Source organism: Dermacentor andersoni, chromosome 11 (assembly GCF_023375885.2).
Source record: "Dermacentor andersoni chromosome 11, qqDerAnde1_hic_scaffold, whole genome shotgun sequence".
In the NCBI taxonomy this organism is placed as follows: domain Eukaryota; kingdom Metazoa; phylum Arthropoda; class Arachnida; order Ixodida; family Ixodidae; genus Dermacentor; species Dermacentor andersoni.
The window spans coordinates 45,106,770-45,127,623 of NC_092824.1; the positions used below are offsets into that span (position 1 = coordinate 45,106,770).

A 20,854-nucleotide genomic window follows, 5' to 3' on the forward strand; every position below is an offset into this window, starting at 1 on the left:
AGCTGAAAATTTCAGATTTGAGGACGGGCCAGCAAGATATTTGGGGCTCTGCTAACTGAAATTTGGCGATACGCTTACGCATGCTTAGACAGCTTCAGTGGTGTTACTGCATACTTTCTGTCTGCCTCTGTTCACATTGTGGGGGATTTCGGAAAGACGTAGTAACAATAGAACACCACGTGACCATGTCGCTCAAAAAGTCATTTTATTTATATGAGTCCTTGTGCAAGTTTCTGCCTTCTTGCCGTTCATCAGCCTCCTGAATTCGCTATCAACTGTAGTCAATTTTGACGACTACAATGGCGCGGAAGTGTGTAATGACGAAACGGCCATGGCATTGAAGCCGTATAAATCAACCTTACCGTGGTCACTGCAGACGCTTTTTTCCCAGTTAGAATGAAACCATTCCATTAATGAGCACGATTCTTAAGCACATACGTAAATTCACAGTAAAAAATGTTTTATGGCTTGGCGCACAGTCCCGTGTCGTCATTACGTGATCGCGCCCCTTTGTCGGATTTCATAACTGCAAGAGCCAACTTGGCCAACTGGGCCACTAGGTTTTCTGCCTTCAGGAGTAACCTTACCCTTTTGCCAAGACACCAGTGGTCTACAAACATACCAGTTAACTATATATCCAATTCACTACGTCCACTTCACTACAAACATACAAGATTGTTTTTTCAGACTGTTGATTGTTTGCTTCCTCCACAGTTATAATGTGAGGGCGCTCCTCTTTTACTACATTCTACTAATAAGTGAGCTCGTATTCCAATTATATTCGATTAATGATGTTTAGTTTTTTCGCTTATTGTCGCACGTAATGTACACAGAATTCTTGGGTACCCTCAAATGAAAGCAGCAACGGTCATGGGTTGAAGAGCCACCAAAGTTGAGGGGTTTCTAACCTTAACACCAAAGGTCTTGGGTTCGACGCCTACCAAACCTCGAAGTTTCCTGTCCGTTTCGTACCATTGTGTACGCTGTATTTTCAGCCTCGTGATCCATTTAATGTATTTGCATTAAATTTTATGCAGAACCTTCTCTGTTGGTTATCTAAGCATGCGTAAGCATTGTGCCATTTGCTCATCTCCACGCAGCCCGGTGTCCTTATAAATGATGCGAAACTTGATCCTAGAGGTATAAACGACAGCACTGCCATGGCAACACGAACTGATTCGGACGGCGGCGCAAGGTGAATTGATAACGCCAGCAAATTACTGCAGGTGATGCAGCTAGTTGCACTGGTGACGCTGCGATCATATCAGCCGTTGTCGCTCTTTAGTGCCTTATCTATAGAGGTGTATCTAGTGCGTGATTCAATGCACACGTCACGTCCCAGCCATCTAGCTTATTTTAAGTGTGCTCTAGAGCGAGCGCAATTGGGCAGTTGAGGCGCAGGCGATGGGCACGAAGTGGCACCGCGTCCTGAGTGTAAAAATGAGCTCGCTTCTCCCGCACCTCACTTGCTCTTATGAGTTCATCGGTGAGGGTTTATACCATCAGCACACTCTGATCATACGCCACGCCAATGCGGCTGTAATGCTCTCGAATTCTCACACGTAGGCAGTCTTAAGGGTTTCTGCTGAATTTGTGAAGCCTAGTATTGATGTGTGTTTGATAAAGCAGAGTTCTGATTAGGTAAGTAGCTGCTACTGAACGTCTCTTTAAAGGCTTTAACGTCTATGCTTAGGGAACTATTAGAGAAACCGAGTGAAATGCGAGGAAAACCCGATTACTTCCCCATCCGCCCCAAAATGCCCAAAATTTTGTGATGGCAGGCATAAAGCAGGAGCCGAACGATTAGAGAAACGAATTGTCAATAACGGCCGACAGAATATAAACAGACACAACACAGGACATCAGTAGGCATGCTACCATGGCTGCTTGTGGAGCCTCCTGAAACTGTAAGACCATGAAAACAGCTTCGATCCACGCACCCTGCGCCATTACAGTAAGGCCGCTGCAGTAGCCTGGGCGATAAAGACACTGCAGGGAGAAGATATGCCTGCCTACGTCCTCACAAGCTCCCAGGAGCCTTGCCGACTCTTCCTCCGCGGTAGAATCTTCAGCATGACTCTTAACATATTTGACGATGGACTAAGGCAAGAACATCACACTGTATGTTGTCCGGGCATCTTGGTTTCGCTGGCAACACAAGGCCTCATGCTCGCGAGACTTCAATCAGAGGAAGGAAAGACATCTCAATTGAAAACAAGTATGAGCATAGCAAGCAATATAACTTGCGTACGATATCTTAGCACATCAACGTCGTTGACTCCAAGAACTTGCCACGCTAAACCCACAATGAGATAAGAGGAGGTTCGACTGTACAGAAAAATCCAGACAAACACCTACACATATCTGGGGTGGTGGTATGTCATCTGGTTAAGGAGATGTGCCTATCAATGCCCCTGGTGTGGGCCAGGCCGTCCTTGCCCCATCTGACATGGTAGTGCTAGTCAGCGCCAATAGACTAAAATTCACACTAATTAGCACAAAGTATTTCAAGGAGCCTCCTTCGGCAGCCGGCATTCTCGCTTGGACTGACCCGGAGATTCAAGTGAGCCTCCTCGACCAGGCCCGACGTGTGGCGATGGCCAATAGAGACCTGCATTCATTACCCTCCCTCCAGGCCTCTAAATGTTATTTTTCTTGAATAAACCTCTTTCTCTTTCTCTCGCCTGTTTTGCGGTCTGGAAACAAAACTCCCTATTGTGCAATATTTACATCTTTGATACAACAAACGTTGTCTACACCTTGAACCTGATAGCACAAAATCCAAAAATAAAAGGCCCGACACATGCCCAGTCACCCAATTTGGTCCGACGTTTGGTTTGAACGATATTCCTACAGCAGAGTAGCCGGGTGATCTGCCCATATGATGATTGACGTTCCAGGGACTCAGGTTGGCGGGAAAAGCAGATAAAAACTGCGGCATTACGCATCTCACGATCAGTATCGACGGCAATGCGTTTGAATTAAACCAACGTAGCGACACTAGGCACTGCCTCCATCAAAACGAGTTATGAAGAATGTGATGCAGCAGGACTCCTCTTCCGAGCTTTCGAAAGGACGCACGGTGCCATCTACCATCGCGGCCGCGAAGCCTCCACGTGGCCTCCGAGATGAATGGCGCGCCTGTGTGTGCGAACGCCAAGACAGGTGTCATGCTGCCACCGCGATTCTCGCTCGCACTTTTTTGTGCACACGCTGCGCCATCAAGTGGCACTACCGAGAAGGCCGCGCGCGCCCTCCGAGACGAGAAGCGCGGCGTTCCAGTGCCTGAGTTATGGTGCTGAGGCTATATCTCTCTATTATCAGCGTCCACTGATAATGGAAAGTTATAGCGCAGCAAGCCCGTGGGCCAGCGGGCCCAGATGGCCAGCGTAGACGCCACTGCGCATCTCGTACCGCGCATGCGCACTGCCGTCTACTCTGGCCCGCTGGGAGCGCTTTCGCGCTGACTCGCTGAGTTATATGTGTCTAATGGTTCCTTCGCTCGCCGCCCACACTGAGGCACATGCCCAGTGATCCAAGTTGGCGAGAGGTTCTTTGAAGAGCGGCACATACGAAGCGCATTAGGGGCGCAGCCTGCTAACGTGTCGCGTTGCTCTCCTCGAGGAGCTCTTCTGACAGGGTTTCAATTACACGTAGCATAGGACAAACTTAAAGGACCTGTTTCGTTATTGTAGCGAGCACATCGCCAGTGGCGCTTACCCAGGTACATAAGTTGCGGTCAAAGACGTTCATTGGAGACCAGCACCGACCGGATGGCACATACGCAGTACTCCAAGTACACGTCAGAGGTTTTCTTGGAAAAGCGGTACCTTCCCAATCGCGCGTCCGTAGTGACTTATGGGGCCATGAAAGAGGTTCGTTTATGAGCGGTACACATGTTGCCACCTACTCAGTGACGCAATTTGGCCTGGTCTTTGCATTCGAACGTTGTCTCCATACCACAACAAACAGATGCGCTACACATTCCGCCATTGACTTCCCAGTGACCCTGGTAGACGGGAAACCGGTTAAATAGAAACATAGACATATTTAGCTGCATGGACCTGAATATAGACAGATTGACACATAGCCCTCAAAAGTACATGAGGTACCCCCAGAATGCTAACGCATTATTATAACCTGTGTACCTTCTGGGCGTCCTTGAGTTGAATGCCGGGAAACAGTTTGTGCACAGCTTGCTTGAGCTTGACTTCGTCAACAGCGACAGTCGGTTCGAGGAAGAACTCGACTCGGTAGCCCTGACCGAACTTCTCGCGCAGGTGTTGCAGCGTGCCCAGGCACATCATTTGGCCGTCGACCATGATGGTGAGTCGGTCGCAAGAAAACTCGCATTCCTCCATGCTGCATGGCGTTGAGATTCGTGCGGAGCACGGTATTAGAAGAAACGTGGATTTTACAAATAAAAGACGATTTAGCTCAATGTTAACTGCGACTTTCCTATTCAAGTTAACGTAGAACGCGGAAGTGATCTCGCGAGCAAACCACTTCACCAAGTGGAATAACGTGTTGCATTTCAGAGAGAAAGATTTATTTTGGTAACTATAGACGGCAGAGTATATATATATATATATATATATATATATATATATATATATATATATGCACCCCGTTGAAAAAGACAAAGACAACAGGAATTCCCTCGCGACTACAAAAATGTCTGTTGTACAAAAGAAGTTCCTGACATTTCCGTAGTTGCGACAGACACTTGTGACGTTACGACAGAAACTCTGATGTCGCAACAAAAAAATTCTGGCGCGAGGACTAAGAGTTCTGAATTCGCAACAGAAACGTTCTGTCGCGACAACAAGAGGTTATGAAGTCGCAGCAACAACAACTTTCCGCCGCAACAGAAATTCTGACGTCTCAATAGGAACTCTCTGTCGGGACCACACATTTTCTGTCGTGGCGTTAGAAATGTGCCACTTTCTGTCCCAGCGACATAACTTTTGATGTCGCGACAGAAGCGCTTTCTGTCACGACGCTTCGAAATCGTATGTCAGTTTCACGTCGGTGGTGTACACTGTACTTTTCTCTTGCGCGGTATTCAAGCGTGCTTCTCTGAAGCCGGCAATGCTGATAACACCGACACCGGTATTAAAGTCGACGTGGCCAATTGTTATAATTGTGCCCTGACGACGAGGCACCAGGAACGCCCTACCGGCCTCCTCAAAATCGGTCTCTGATCAAAATCGCACCATCTGCGGGAATGGCTGCGTATCCGTTTTATTTTATTTCGTAAGATGTGGCCACAGGCCCGTGGACTTACACGTGCCGTTACACAGACACATTAGTTAATTTGCCAGAAATACTGCATAAGCTTTTGCAAAGGGAAAAAGAAGTTTTTGGTCGTTCCACAAAGTTGCGTGATAAGCTGTCTCGCTTGGTTCTCATTATTCTGGTACAGTGCTACCGTGAGAAGTCAGTATGCTGTTAGAATGAACACTCATCTGAGAATATTTATGTAGCTATTTTGCGTTGAACACAGGAAATATATGCGCGCTCAAAAGTGTAAAGAGCGAGAGACAACTGTCGAAATTAGCAGTAACAACCCTAACAGTGTCGCTGGTCGCCGTTGTCTATTTATGAATTTCTTATTTATTATGGATATCGCACAGCAAAATCGATGTTCTAGCACTCCACGATGTACCTGTCTAGGGTAACAACACTTTTGCTCTTCTAGAGGTGCGTAAGCTGAGGTGGTGGAGTTAAAGCGCATCTTGGCTCTTAAATTGCAAATGTAAACACGAACGCAGACAGAGATTCTCACTGTTGACATAGCGAAAATGTACACGTAGGGACATGTTCGGCGTGGTGCAGTGGTAGGGTGCTGGGCTCGGGATCGTGAAGTAAGAAGTTCGAATTCGCGGGGGAGAACTTTAATTTTTCTTTTCTGTACTAACAAATTTACATAGACTTAAAGAGGTCTCTGTCAACTTGTAATTAAATATTGAACTACGGAACCTTCGACTACAGGACGTCACACCACATACAATAGAACTACAGAAACAACGTCCCAAAAAACGAGTCTGCAATTTCCTGTTGTGTTTTTGAAAACACACACCCGCACACACACCCCCACACACACACACACACACACTCACACGCAGACACACACACACACACACACACACACACACACACACACACATATATATATATATATATATATATATATATATATATATATATATATATATGTATACTCACTTTTTTACGCTAAATCTAGGAAAATTGGTAACTTTTGAAGTAGCAGGAGCTCGAAGTTTAAAAACACCTAACTCGGCACCCCCCGAATGGATGTGTGAATTTTGTACGCTGTACTGAATCTGTTGGAGCGTCTCAGGTGAACAAACAGGGTATAATAACCTGGAGCTTCTTCATCATCATCATCATCAGCACATTTTATGTCCACTGCAGGACGAAGGCCTCTCCCTGCGATCTCCATTTACGCCTTTCCAGCGCCAATCAAATGCAGCTAGCGCCCACGAATTTCGTAATTTCGTCGCCTCGCCTAGTCTGCTGCCGTTCTCGACTGCCCTTCCATTCTCTTGTTACCCATTCTGTAACCCTAATGGTCCAACGGTTATCTAACTTGCGCATTACATGACCTGCCCAGCTCCATTTTTTTCTCTTAATGTCAATTAGAATATCGGCTATCTGATCCACACCGCTCTCCTCCTGTCTCTTAACGTTCTGCCTAATTTTCTTCGTTCCATCGCTCTTTGCGCAATCCTTAACATGTTTTCGAACTTCTTTGTCAGTCTCCAAGTTTCCGCCCCATATGTTAGCACTGGTAATACGCAGTGATTGTACACTTTTCTTTTTAATGATAATGGTAAGCGTCCATATAGTATGTGACTATTTCTGCCGAATGCACTCCAACCAATCTTATTCTTCTGTAAATTTCCTTCTCATGATCACGGTCCCCTGTAATTATTTGACATAGAAAAACCTACTCCTTCACCGACTCTAAAGGCTGACCCGCGATCGTGAACTGTTGTTTCTTTGCATAATAGTCTTCAACTTCACCTTATACTCTCTCTGGTAAGGTCTTCAATCATTTGCTGTAACTCGCCCCCAGTGTTGCTGAACAGGAGAATGTCATCTGCAACTCAATAGTTGCTGACATATATTCGCCGTTCATCGTAACTCCTAAGCCTTCTCGGTTAAACAGCTCGAATACTTCTTCCAATAAGCAGTGAATAGCATTGAAGTGATCGTGTCTCCTTGTCTGACCCCTTTCTTTATAGGTATAGTCCTACTTTCATTGTGGAGAATTGAGGTAGCTGTCGAATCTCTGTAGGTACTTTCCGAGATATTTGCATACGCATCCTGTACTCCTTGATTACGTGATGCCTCTATGACTGCTGGTACCTCGAGTGAATCAAATCCCTGTCGTAATCTATGAAAGCCAAATGAAAGGCTGATTGTGTTCTGCTGATTTCTTAAATTCTTGATTGATGACACGGATGTGATCCATTCTGATGCATCTCCTCCTGAAACCTGTCGGTTCCCTTGGTTGGCTAAAGTCCAGTGCTGCCCTTATTCTATTGGAGATTATCTTGGTGAATGTTGCATATAATATTGGAAGTTTTCTAATGGGCCTATGAATTTTTAATTCTTTAACGTCTCCCTTTTTGTGGATTAGTATAATGTTGGCATTCTTCCAGTTCTCTGGGACACTTGGAGTCGATGAACAGTTCACATAAAGGGCCACTAGATTTTAAGCATTACGTCTTCACCATCTTTGATTAAGTCGACTGGCTTTGATGTTCTCCTGCTGCTTTTTGCCGTTCCATGTCTTGCGGGTCCCTTCTAACTTCAGCGCTAGTTATAGAAGGAGCCTATGTAACCTGTTCAATACTACTTCGAATGGAAGGATTGTGGCTGCTTTGGGTAGTATACAGGTCAGTATGACATTCTGCTGCGTTTGCTATATCTTCGTGATTGGTTATGATATTGCCTTGCCTATCTTTCAGCGCATACATCTTGGTTTGCCCGATGCCTAGTTTCCTTGTCACTGTTTTGAGGCTGTGTCCATTTTTTACTGCTTGGTCAGTCTTTGTAAAGTTATAATTTGTAGTATCCCTTACTTTTTCCTTGCTGATTAGTTTTGACAGTTCCACGAATTCAATCTGACCTCTTGAGCTGGACACTTTAATTGTTTGTCGTTTCTTTATAAGGTCCTTTGATTCGTGGGAGTGCTTACCTACTCGTTGGATTGGTTCCTTGCCTCCCACTCAATTGCTCCTTCTGAAGCCAGCCTAGTTGCAGTTTCATTCGTTGGCTCCATGTCATCTTCATCTCTCTGTTCTAAGACGAAGATTTGTTTGTACGTGTCAAACTGAATTGGTCTGCTTTTACCTTTTCTGCGTCTAGGCTGACTTGTTTCTTCTTGAAGAATTTTACTCTTTTTTTCTTCAAATTGAAGTGAATCCTAGCCCTTACTAACCTATGATCAGTGCACTTTACCCTATGCTACAGTTCCACATCCTGTAATATGTTGGGACCGACAGCAAGTATGAAATCAGTTTTATTTCTTGTTTCACCATTGGGGCTTTTCCAGGTCTACTTTTTATTCCAACGCTTCCAGTAGAATGTGTTCATTATTCGCAGCTTATTAATTTCCCCGAATTCTACCAACATCTCTCCTCGAATGTTCCTAGAACCCACGCCGTAGTTGGGAACTGTTTGTTCACCATCTTGCCTTTTCCCCACTCTTGCACTGAAGTCGCCCATTACTACAGCGTACTGAATTTTCACTTTTCGCATAGCTAATTCAAAATGTATATAGAAGTGTTCTTTTTCTTCATAACCATGACTGGAGGTTAGAGCCTAGGTTTGTACTACCTTTCCTCTATGCATCCTATTCAGCTTTATTACGACTACTGCTAGCCTCTCATCATAGCTGTAGATTCGTCAATGTTGCCCGCTGTGTCCTTATGGATTAGAAATCCTACTTCGAACTGTTTTTTATGCGGTAGTCTTATATACCAGAGGACATAGCCATTTGTCACCATTGTATAAGCCTCACCAGTTCCTCTAGCCTCCCTAAAGCCAATGATATGTCGATAGTTCCTCAAAGAGACCTCTTGCCACTTGCCGCTTGCCACTTGCCTAGCTTCCCTCGAGGGGGTTCGGGTGTTAAACGTTGCAAGGGCCAGTTTCTGTTGGCGGCCTGTCCACGTCCAGAGATTCTTAGCACCCTCCGCTAAGTTACAGGTTTTACCACCGCCTTGGTCAGGTGCTCGGCAGCTGCTTACTGAGGGCCATTAGGTAATCAAATGAGTCATTCGGGAAGGAATGGGCGAATACTGAACCAGGGAGGCCAACTCTTGTTCAGGTGAGGGGCTGTCGTGTTGAAGCTTAGTGGCTCTTCCTAATTTCGTTGCCCATGGGTTAGAATAGACCCACTTGCTCTGGACGTTTTTGCCGTTGCCAGGCGTCACTCCTGGCCTGGAGAGGTAGCGTACTGGGGAGGTGAATTCAAGTTTCCCATCTTGAGGAAAAAAAAAACGAAAAAAATCCACGCAGGGATTTGAACTGACTATGGGAAACGAGCATCTAAGCTAGCTCAATCAGATAACCCTGCAGGCTGTCAGGCCGCCTTATCTCGGAGAACTCCCACCCAGACTTTCCTACTTGCCTGAAATCATCCTTGAATTATCCGCGGAATACATTTAATTTTTTGGGGGGGGAGGAAAGGTGGTTCTCACTTGAAAGTCAGCGTAAGGCATGTCAGTACAGTCAGTGTAAGCCCACTTCCTATATTTTATATGCCTGAAAACATGCTTGAATTATCCGCGGTATACGGGTTTTCCTGATGGCGGCCCGTGACACTGCATAGTATTTCTCAATGGTTTTAATATCGTGGTTTTGGGGTCTCGCGTACGCATGCGGCCATGAACGCGGCTAATGCACGATATATTGCGGGCGAATTTCAACAGTACTTAAAATTGCTGTTCAAATTTAGGTGCATGTTATAGAACCCCAGGTAGCCCGAATTTCCGCATTTCCCCACTACCACGTGCATCATAATCAGATCGTGGTTCTGGCACGGGAGACCCCATAACTTGGTTTTTTTCCTCCATCATGCTGCTAGAACAACTACGAGCTGGCTGAAACTTGCCCAACCTTGTAATGAAAAAATTCACCCACGATTAAGATTCTCCATATTGGGAAATTCGGGTGTAGCTCTATGCGTGTTTTCTTTTCGAGGCATATTGGCTGGCGCGGGCAATCTGTATCGTGCTGCACGCTGCGAACGGAGCGAAGTGTGGCGCGACTGCCTTGCTATTTCAGAGATCGGGAGAGGCAGCGCGTGGGTTTGTGCCATTCACAACAGCCGCCGCAGACAGACTTTCTCTCATGCCGCGCTTTGTTTCCATATACGGTATCGGTGGCGTCATTGGTGAACAGAAGGTGCGCGCTACTCTGGCGCCACCTCGTTCCCATCGTCGCCGCAGAGCCCGACTTGCGGAGCACCACAGTTTTTTTTCTCACGCTTTCGCCATTCCCTCCTCCTCCGCTTTCCGCCTCAGGGTTCCCCTGCAGCCTTTTCCTCGCGCTCATTTCGTTAGAGACGTCTTGCATCTACCGCTGCGCTGCGCGTTCGGGCTGTTGTCATTCGCTGTGCTCGTTCACTATAGTTACGACGGACGCCGAAGCTCGCCGCAGGAACGGGCGCCTACGAGCTGCGCTAAAAATTTTCATTGCGCAATTGCTTCAAGTTGCGGCCGCTTAATATTACCGTTGGCTTTCCTAACACAACACGTGTTAAGAGGAAGCTTTAGCTCGGGTGCTCCTAGAGAATTCGTTTTTCTCGGCTGCCACTGCACCAAATTTGATGGGGTTTGCTGCATTTAAAAGAAAAACTTAAAATATAGTGACTGTTGGTTTTGAATTTTTGAGTTAGGTTGTCAATTTTTTAATAAAAATTGTCAAAAACTGAATATTTTCAAAAAACGAAACTATCAAGTTTACAACTCTGTAACTCAACCACTAAATATGATAATACAATTCTGTGAATTGCATATAATAGTACATCTAAAGCGGACAAAATTTATATGCTGCACATGAACATAAAAAATTTGATCATAGGTAAATACAACTTTTGCAAAACCGTTGTAACTAACGTAACAAATTCACGTAAGATGTAAAATGACATATTGCATTTGTCCGCTTTGAATGACCTAATGGATGCCGTTTACAGAACCGCGGTATCAGTTCTTGATGCAGAGCTATGAATTTGTAAACTTCGTGCTCCTATGTTTTTCAAACGGTGAAATATTTGAAAATTGTTTTAAGAACATTCAAGCCATAAATCGAAATTCCGCTTCCAACAGTCACTAGAATTTAACTTTCTCTTTCAAATGCAACAAATTTCATCAAAATCGGTCCAGGGGTTATCTCATAAAAACGTTTTTGCGTTTTTACATGTATTTGAATAAGCCGCGTCGGAGTTGGGCCCGAGCTAAAGCTTCCTCTTAAACCTGACAGTCGCCCTGTCACATCAATGTCGGTGAAGGAGACTGACACGCACTCGGCATTTGTCAAATATTCTGACACATGATCCTCATTGCTCAAATCCACGTACCAGGTTTTGATGATTCCTGTTTCTGAGCAGCGAATCGTTCAACTGCAGCGTGCCTCTCAACCTTCCACTTCTCTGGATTGAGTTCGACTTGGCTAAACTTTCAAAGCAAACCCTTTTTTTTGGAGCTCTACCCCGTACTTTCGTGACCGTAGCTGCTTCGTGCTGTATTCTTGCCGAATAGCTTGTACTTCAGGAAAAATTATGCTGATTTTACGTACTGTGGAAATCGATGTAAGCGAAGCTTTCTGTGCGCTTTGCTTTGACTGCCGATAACTTAGCTGCGATGTGGACAGTGAATATGTAATTTTTTCAACGTTTAGTCCCATACGTCAGAAGTAAGTTGATGCTCAACGTTACCCTGCGGCCACTCCTGCTGTTTGTCGTCGTAAAACATAGAACACACATGGACTCGTGTCGGCTTGAGGTATTGTTGTGCACCATATTTCGTAATCGTTGAGAAGGGTTGAGCAATATCATTGCTTCGCAGGAAACATCGAAACGTTGCAGAAGTGTTAAACTTAAGATGACTTACAAGGCTGTACGTGCCAAAACGCCAATCGAATGATGAGGCAAGTTATAATGATGGACTCCTGTTTCTTTAACTTGATCCCATATCTAAGTGCACGAGCGGTTTTGTATTCCCCCCCCCCCCCCCCCCCGTCGAAATGCGGCTTCCGCCATAGGGGTGCAAATCACGACCTCAAGCAACGCCGGAGCCCCAAAGCTGTTGTGGCGGGCACAGAAGTGCTTGCAGCACTAAGTGGGACCACTACCACTTCCGTAGTTTTGCCTAGACGCTATGGTTATTCGATGGGGCTTTCCGCAGGCATGCCGGTAGTCTTTTGTCCGCTTGACAAATTTCGATGGAGACTATTTTTCAGAAACAGCAGAAACGTGACATACCGTATATAAAACCTAAATTGATACAGTCTGCCCTCGCAGAGTTCCTCCCTACGTGGCGGTGTAGCAGCTGTAAAGCTGCTCTAAAAGCAGCTGTAGAGCAGCTGTAAAGCTTTGCTCTAAAACTGGACAACGTTACCACCGATTCACATGCGGCTCTCCTGCAAGGGGGACTATTGCCACTTCGAGAGGCGGCTAGAGTTTATTTGACAAATTGCCAAGCCTAAGATTACTAATGCCGCTAAACGCACTAGCCGGCTGCAAGATTCGTGAAACATGCTACCAGCGCAGTACTTAACCAGGCATGAGCGTGTAGAGTTTTTGGCGGCAGTGCCAGGTATTTGCGTTCCATCGGATCTAGCGCACGTAACCTAATTGACAACTCATGGCACTGAATTATGTACTTAACACTGAAGAAGGACCAAAATCTGTTTGCAAGTAATCTGTTGGCTTTACTAAGAAAGAATGCTGGTTCCTAAAAAAAGAGATTTCCACCTTTGACTTTATTCGGCGATCGTATAAACCGTTTTTCCCCCTTTTGTTCGTTTCCTGCTTCGTTTTGCTTCGATTTTTAACGCGTGTATTTATTCTGATATGACTATTCTTGCATCCCGCTGGTCTCCGCTGCGCATGTGCATGTTCATACATATTCGTGTCGTTTTCGAAGAAAAGCTTTGAAATGTCTGCGATCAGCTCTTCTTCGTGCTTGTCCATTACCCACCTGCTGCTTGTCAAACACGAACTTCCACCAGTTCCCCCAAGTCTCGGCGCTAGCGCAGGTAGCATGTTTAACTAAGCCCAAGGTCACCTTTGACGTGTTGCTTCAAGTGGAAAGGATTGCTCGAACAAAATTAGCCGCCATTTCGCGGCTTATGTCAACTGTCCCCCCAAAACAATCGGCATTCATTTTGCATGCTTTCCCCTTCTTTTTCAAGGTACGGGCCTAGTACATCCCGGTTATGAAATGAGTGAGCGTATTGGCGTGACATAACTTTCGTGACAAAGTAGTAAGCGAACGTCGTGCTTTACAGCGCAATCGCAACGAAACTGTTCACTGTGTAAAAGCCCTATAGTTACAGAGAGTGCGATGGAAGATGTCCCGTTTGGGCCCCGGTTTCCTCCCTTGCATGCGCGAGATTCAGGCGCTGTCATCGGCTCACCATCGCACGCTTTCACGCTCACATGTAGGAAACGGCGCGCCGACGGCGATGTCATCATCCTTGGACTTTATACGGAACATTACGGCGATGACGACGGCCCATATGCGCCTTGAGTTTCCATAAAATTGCTGTCGCAATAAAACATCCGAGAAATTGGACCATGAAAGAGCGGTCACGGTAGCCTAATTGGTAGAGCATTGCTCGCGCCATGGTGAGAATGTGGAATCAGATCCTACAATAGGTATTTCGTATTTTACCCTCCTTTAAATAATTTACCGCTGCAGTTTTTGTACATTTGCAACAACCCTTCGCGGTAAAATATTTTTCAATGAATAGAACATATTGCTACGCACACCTGAACGGAGAGAGTCAGAAAAATGTAAAGGAAACAATGCCACTCGCGTTTTTAACAATGATTCCAAGCTTTTTCTCATGAACTCACAGAAACTCAGTGTGTTGTAAAGAGCATATGGGCCTTCGTAGCTCTTGATTGCTTGTCGTAATGATGCAAAATATGGCGACACAGTATTTGAAGAACATTTTTGGGCCACCTAAGGCAGCTTATATGCCTTAGGTTGCAGGCTACAATATTAAACACAGAGGCTTGATCCCAGCTTGATCTGTCGCACGTAAATTTGTGAAAGCGACATTCATCTCCTTCAGAAAGTCGACAAATTATGTAATTATCAGTGTTGCCGCTCAGATATATAAAAAGGGTTTCCTTTTTCTGAATTACCAGAGTAAGCTGGGCGAGTTGGTTATCTAACGTCTGTCGTCCGGTTAGCGATGCCCCCCGCTAAGGCTGTGTTAAATATTCTGTTTTCTGGATGTCGATCAGATATCTACAGCAGAACATTAGGATTGCTGCAGGAAAAACTAGACAAGAAAGGGTTAGAAAATAATCGTCGGTTTCCTCTATGCTCATACTTGGACTTAATTCTGGACTGGCTGCGTTTCGTTGTGACTAACAAATCGAGTCTCCCGTTTCTGCTCGCTCGATTCGTTGTCTGACGACTTCTGCTGCATGTTGGCAGCACTCACTTGTGCGACGTGAGCACGAAGGTCGTCTGCAAGCGTTTCTTCATCTCTGCGACGGCTCGGAAGATCTTGTTCCGCGACACGACGTCCACCCCCGCGTACGGCTCGTCCAGAAACACGAACGGCTGCACTCCCAGCAGAGCGGCAGCGATGGACAACTTTCGGCGGTTGCCCCCGCTGGAAGTGGGGGAGGGGAAGAAAGTGGTCACGGACGTCAGCAGAGCAACGTTTGCGGAGGTTGCTGATTGCGAGAGGGGCTTTAAATAGTGTGGAACCTATCGCGGCAGCAGTTAACCAAGAAAACGCACCCCCCCCCCCCTCCGAAAAAAAAAAAAAATAAACCAGAGAGACTGAGTTGGCGACGGGACACTGTTATGAGTCGTCATACCAGCTCATTTTTATGTCCAGACGGGATGCCTACACACCGCAGGCTAGGGAAGAGGTGGGCGTGGCCTTAACTAAGCTTGGCCTCAGTGAAATAAGTACGCCATACGTAGCAGTCATGTAAAACTGTATGTACTAAATCACAGCCAGAAATAGTAAAGTTTGGTGAATAACACTAAAGCACTCTACGACCGCTTCACTACTATGGTCTCTTGAGTGACCGAATCTTCGTTTTACAAATCAATTGATAGACAATAGCGCTATGTGGCAATCACGCATTATCGAATTTATTAAAAGAGGCAATTTCAAAACAAATCGAAGCGTCAGTAACAACGAACGGCGCTGGCAAAGTTGTTTCATCCGAACAGAAAGCTTTTACACAGATTTCCATACCGTTTTCAAACCATGCTAAAGCAATTGCATATTTCCTTTTACCTCCTTACCCCAAGGAAGTCCTAACATCATCAACAAGAACTGAACAAAAATTTTCAGCATTGTTTCTGATCACGGAGAGTGAATTGAGTAAAATACTTAAATTATAGTTAATATATGCTAGGTGGTTTGCTGAAGTATGCGCGACGGGAATCTCGCTCGAGCATATCGAAAACGCTGCTATGAGCTTTGTGTTATAGTGCCCTTAAATATGAACTTTTAAGTATCGAAATCAGCGTAACAAAAGAAACCGACCCTTCCATACCGTGAAGATGGTCGAAGAGCGAAGCTGTGTTAGTCCCACCGAGTGTTACACCATATAAGTAAAATTTAGCAAGCAGTGTATAGCGTAAACCTTTTTTTGCGCCATTACATCACGTCATTTTGTATTGTGCCTGCTTCGCGTGGTGATCACGCTTTATAAGCGATTTTTTTTGTGGCTCTACGAGTGATGTTATTCTTGCAAGGGTGGGTTAACCCGGCATTGCACCATCTTCGGAATTTTAGCGAAGTCTGACAACGATGGCACAGGGTCCGCATAATCAGCTTCAATATAAAATAACACGCTTGGCTTGTGTAATTCAAAGTAACCTTCAATACAACATACAAACACAGAAACCCGATGTATTTCTTACGTCGAAAGCTACGTTCATATATTGCGTTGAACGCTACGATGAACACTCAATTTGTTTGACTATGTAAACAGGCTCTATTGAATTCATCTATGCGTAAATAGCTGTGCTGGTTACCCTGATAGTATGCTACCACCCCCCACGTATATTGAGCTGGGATGTGGCCGTCACTATTCAGTTAACCTGGGGTAGTCCCACGTGGCCCGGTGATTTGTCCGCCCATTTATTTTAAAGCAGACAGGAAGGCATTGAGTACTAATTAGGAGCGTGCGAAAATTTGAAAATTTCTCTATCCTAATTGAAAAGCCGAATTGCATTGACTTTTCCGTTTGTACTCCACTCGAGGATTCACTATTCGAAATTGTCAAATGACTGTTTCTGTTCGGATAGAAAGAAAGCGAGGGGGAAATGCTGAGCTTCTGCGAATGATTCGTATATGTGGGAGAGCCAGTTGTAGCACACACGGAATAATTTTGGACATTGCCCCTTCGAAATTCCTGGACATAAAGACGCAGCAAATGCAGATAAAACTAGCAGATTGTGCAATTTCTGCTCAGCCAATTCGAGCCAGTAAACACAGTTGCATTTCCTTTAGACGGACTACGAAATTGTTTTATCAGTTTCAGTTCATCTCTTAATACTATGTGCGATTCTGTAGCAATATATTTTGTTTCTTCAGCGTCTTGTTGCGCTATGTTACTGCGTTTTATCACCGTTAATGTGATGTTTCGCCATGTATGTACAAGCTTGTGGATAAGTACGAGGTCCGAGCCCCGGTTATCAGGCCCGTGACCACCACTGCGCCGGGCTTCCGACTCTTCTATCGTGATGTCGCTGTTCTCCTTCTGTGTGCTGCTAGAACGAGTTCCCACACTGCCCCATCTTTGAAGATAACCGTGGCCTCCGGTGAACCATGGCTGCACCCTGACACCCTGCGTACAGAGTCCCTCGTTGTGCAGGTGCACTCGATGAGACGTCGTGTCTGCGCGAATAGCAGTCCATGTACCTTAGTGGGCGCGCAAAGGCTGCCGTCATGAACTACACATAACTCGCACAAACCAGGAGGGAGGGGCAGCTGGTTAAGGTTAGCTCTGCGGACAGTAAGGACCCGCATGTAAGTCCACCTGGCCTAGCGTGAAGCAGCAGTAAAGGTCCTGCTGCGCTGAGGCCTGGCTAGCACTGAGGACTCACTATTCGACGCACGCAATGACTCGACCACGAAGTGCCGAGTGAAAGCATCGTTGTAGAAGAAAGGGCTTTAGTCGCGGTCGCTGCTCCCTAGTCGCAGCGGCCCCACCAATAGCGGATAGCGTGACTCGTTTTTGTCGGTGCATCAACTGTTGGCTTCGACGCTGCCTCTGTGTGGCGCTTGCTGCCTGACACCAGACCCGATTTATCGCATTTGGTCAACTCGAGAGAAATGCGACGACCTTGTGCTGCGAAATCTTACCCCTGTGGGGATTTTAGCGAAGGAATCTTGCATCTTTCGCACCTCGCCCCCTCCCCCCCCCCCCCCCAAAATGGGTCTTTCACCTATACTTCCGTCAAGCGGCATCACCGTGGTAGACAAAGAGCATTCAGTAGCGGAGTGTAAGTGTTCTTTAGTCTCCAGTGGTTGGCCTGTTCTGATCTGATCAAGAAACGCCAATGTATGAAAGCCTCTAACCCTACAGCTAGAATAGAACTGGCAGAACTTTCGAAGTTAATCAACAAGCGTAAGACAGCTGACATAAGGAAGTATAATATGGATAGAATTGAACATGCTCTCAGGAACGGCGGAAGCCTAACAACAGTCAAGAAGAAACTAGGAATTAACAAGAATCAGATGTATGCGTTAAGAGACAAAGCCGGCAATATCATTACTAATATGGATGAGATAGTTCAAGTGGCTGAGGAGTTCTATAGAGATTTATACAGTACCAGTGGCACCCACGACGATAATGGAAGAGAAAATAGTCTAGAGGAATTCGAAGTCCCAAAGGTAACGCCGGAAGAAGTAAAGAAAGCCTTGGGAGAAATGCAAAGGGGGAAGGCAGCTGGGGAGGATCAGGTAACAGCAGATTTGTTGAAGGATGGTGGGCAGATTGTTCTAGAGAAACTGGCCACCCTGTATACGCAATGCCTCATGACGTCGAGCGTACCGGAATCTTGGAAGAACGCTAACATAATCCTAATCCATAAGAAAGGGGACGCCAAAGACTTGAAAAATTATAGACCGATCAGCTTACTGTCCGTTGCCTACAAAATATTTACTAAGGTAATCGCAAATAGAATCAGGAACACCTTAGACTTCTGTCAAGCAAAGGACCAGGCAGGATTCCGTAAAGGCTACTCAACAATAGATCATATTCACACTATCAATCAGGTGATAGAGAAATGTGCGGAATATAACCAACCCTTATATATAGCTTTCATTGATTATGAGAAAGCGTTTGATTCTGTCGAAACCTCAGCAGTCATGGAGGCATTAAGGAATCAGGGTGTAGACGAGCCGTATGTAAAAATACTGAAAAATATCTATAGCGGCTCCACAGCCACCGTAGTCCTCCATAAAGAAAGCAACAAAATCCCAATAAAGAAAGGCGTCAGGCAGGGAGATACGATCTTTCCAATGCTATTCACAGCGTGTTTACAGGAGGTATTCAGAGACCTGGATTGGGAAGAATTGGGGATAAAAATTAATGGAGAATACCTTAGTAACTTGCGATTCGCTGATGATATTGCCTTGCTTAGTAACTCAGGGGACCAATTGCAATGCATGCTCACTGACCTGGAGAGGCAAAGCAGAAGAGTGGGTCTAAAAATTAATCTGCAGAAAACTAAAGTAATGTTTAACAGTCTCGGAAGAGAACAGCAATTTACAATAGGCAGCGAGGCACTGGAAGTCGTAAGGGAATACATCTACTTAGGGCAGGTAGTGACGGCGGATCCGGATCATGAGACGGAAATAATCAGAAGAATAAGAATGGGCTGGGGTGCGTTTGGCAGGCATTCTCAGATCATGAACAGCAGGTTGCCATTATCCCTCAAGAGAAAAGTGTATAATAGCTGTGTCTTACCAGTACTCACCTACGGGGCAGAAACCTGGAGGCTTACGAAAAGGGTTCTACTCAAATTGAGGACGACGCAACGAGCTATGGAAAGAAGAATGATAGGTGTAACGTTAAGGGATAAGAAAAGAGCAGATTGGTTGAGGGAACAAACGCGAGTTAATGACATCTTAGTTGAAATCAAGAAAAAGAAATGGGCATGGGCAGGACATGTAATGAGGAGGGAAGATAACCGATGGTCATTAAGGGTTACGGACTGGATCCCAAGGGAAGGGAAGCGCAGCAGGGGGCGGCAGAAAGTTAGGTGGGCGGATGAGATTAAGAAGTTTGCAGGGACGGCATGGCCGCAATTAGTACATGACCGGGGTTGTTGGAGAAGTATGGGAGAGGCCTTTGCCCTGCAGTGGGCGTAACCAGGCTGATGATGATGATGATGATGATGATGGTTGGCCTGTGTCTCTGTGGCGCACGTCAGATAAGCTGTGCCGCTTCGCAGCGCGTCTTCGGCCCTCAGCCAGTGACGCGGTCGACGACGAGGGGACGAGTACGTGCATCCTGGGCACGCTCGGTGTGTGTTCCGGCCAGCCATGAACATGAACTGCAGTATAATGCGCAACTGAACAATGAACGGTAAATCAATTCGCAGTAACAATGTGTCTTGTTCTGCGACCCCTGAAGCGACATCTACCGAAGATCCCCCCCCCCCCCCCCCCCCGTCGCGTCGCGCCCAGTAGCTTCGCTCCCATTGGCGTAGCCCTCCCTCTCAGGCGCGATGGTGAAACACAGGGAATAAAATGGTCTCCAACCCACGCTGTGAAGGAAGTTGTACTGCGAAGCTGTACACAGCACCTGGACGATTACCCATTGTGTCCTAGGTTGAAATTATTCACGTGGTGACATTCACATGCGGCTTTACCTGATTAAAACTCTAAAACGTTTCGACGGCCTGTGACTTCACTTGCGCCAATACTTCGTACACTTACGAAGAGTGGACGAGAAAGAACTTCGCCATGCCTCGTATGCACACTGCTATTCAGGAGCCCTAACTACACATGGTCTTGCCATAGCAGTATCACAACACATATCAGTTGCTAGGTGGGTTCTTCTTTTACGTGCGAAAGTGTAGTTACGTCACCTTCGGCTTCGTATGATACAGTCAAGCTGCCGTCGTCGCGGCAGCCTGCGCAACAGTAAACTTCACCACGTAGCGTATTTGGGGTGCGCAATGTGCTTCGTAGTGCATGTAGGCGCAAAATAATAAACTTATGGTGTTTTACGTGCGAAACCACGATCTGATTATGAAGCACGCCGTGGCTGTTAGGGGTTCTTTAACGTGTAAACAAAATTTAAGTAGCGTCGTATTTTAGCTCTTCGCGCCCATCGAAATGCGGCCGCCTTGGCCGGGATTCCGTCCCACGACATCGTGCTTAGCAGCCCAACACCATAGCCACTGTAGGAGCGCTTTACCAGCAATTATGTGGTTGGGATGCTTGTTTCGAGCCTCTTCTGTATTCAACCACATGTGGTACTGCATGTTGTACGCGTGACTGCAAGGAATATATGCGTTGTTCGCTTCACTTGGCTGAGTTCTTGCAGCCTCTGCCTTAATGGGGTATGAGCGATGCCATTTGGGGTTATGAG

The 20,854-nt window shown here is 46.0% G+C and overlaps 1 protein-coding gene across 1 annotated transcript in view; it reads right to left on the reverse strand.

Moving 5' to 3' along the window:
• The window catches only part of LOC129381710 (ATP-binding cassette sub-family A member 17-like), a 28,058-nt gene extending 12,770 nt beyond the window's left edge, over nucleotides 1-15,288 (reverse strand). The window contains exons 1-2 of the mRNA XM_055064777.1: nucleotides 14,719-15,288; nucleotides 4,149-4,362 (exon numbers count right to left, since the gene is read on the reverse strand). Coding sequence (XP_054920752.1) covers nucleotides 4,149-4,362; nucleotides 14,719-14,762 — 258 coding nt within the window. The 5' untranslated portion in view covers nucleotides 14,763-15,288. The remainder of the gene's footprint in view (nucleotides 1-4,148; nucleotides 4,363-14,718) is intronic.
• Between the last annotated feature and the right edge of the window lie 5,566 nt (nucleotides 15,289-20,854).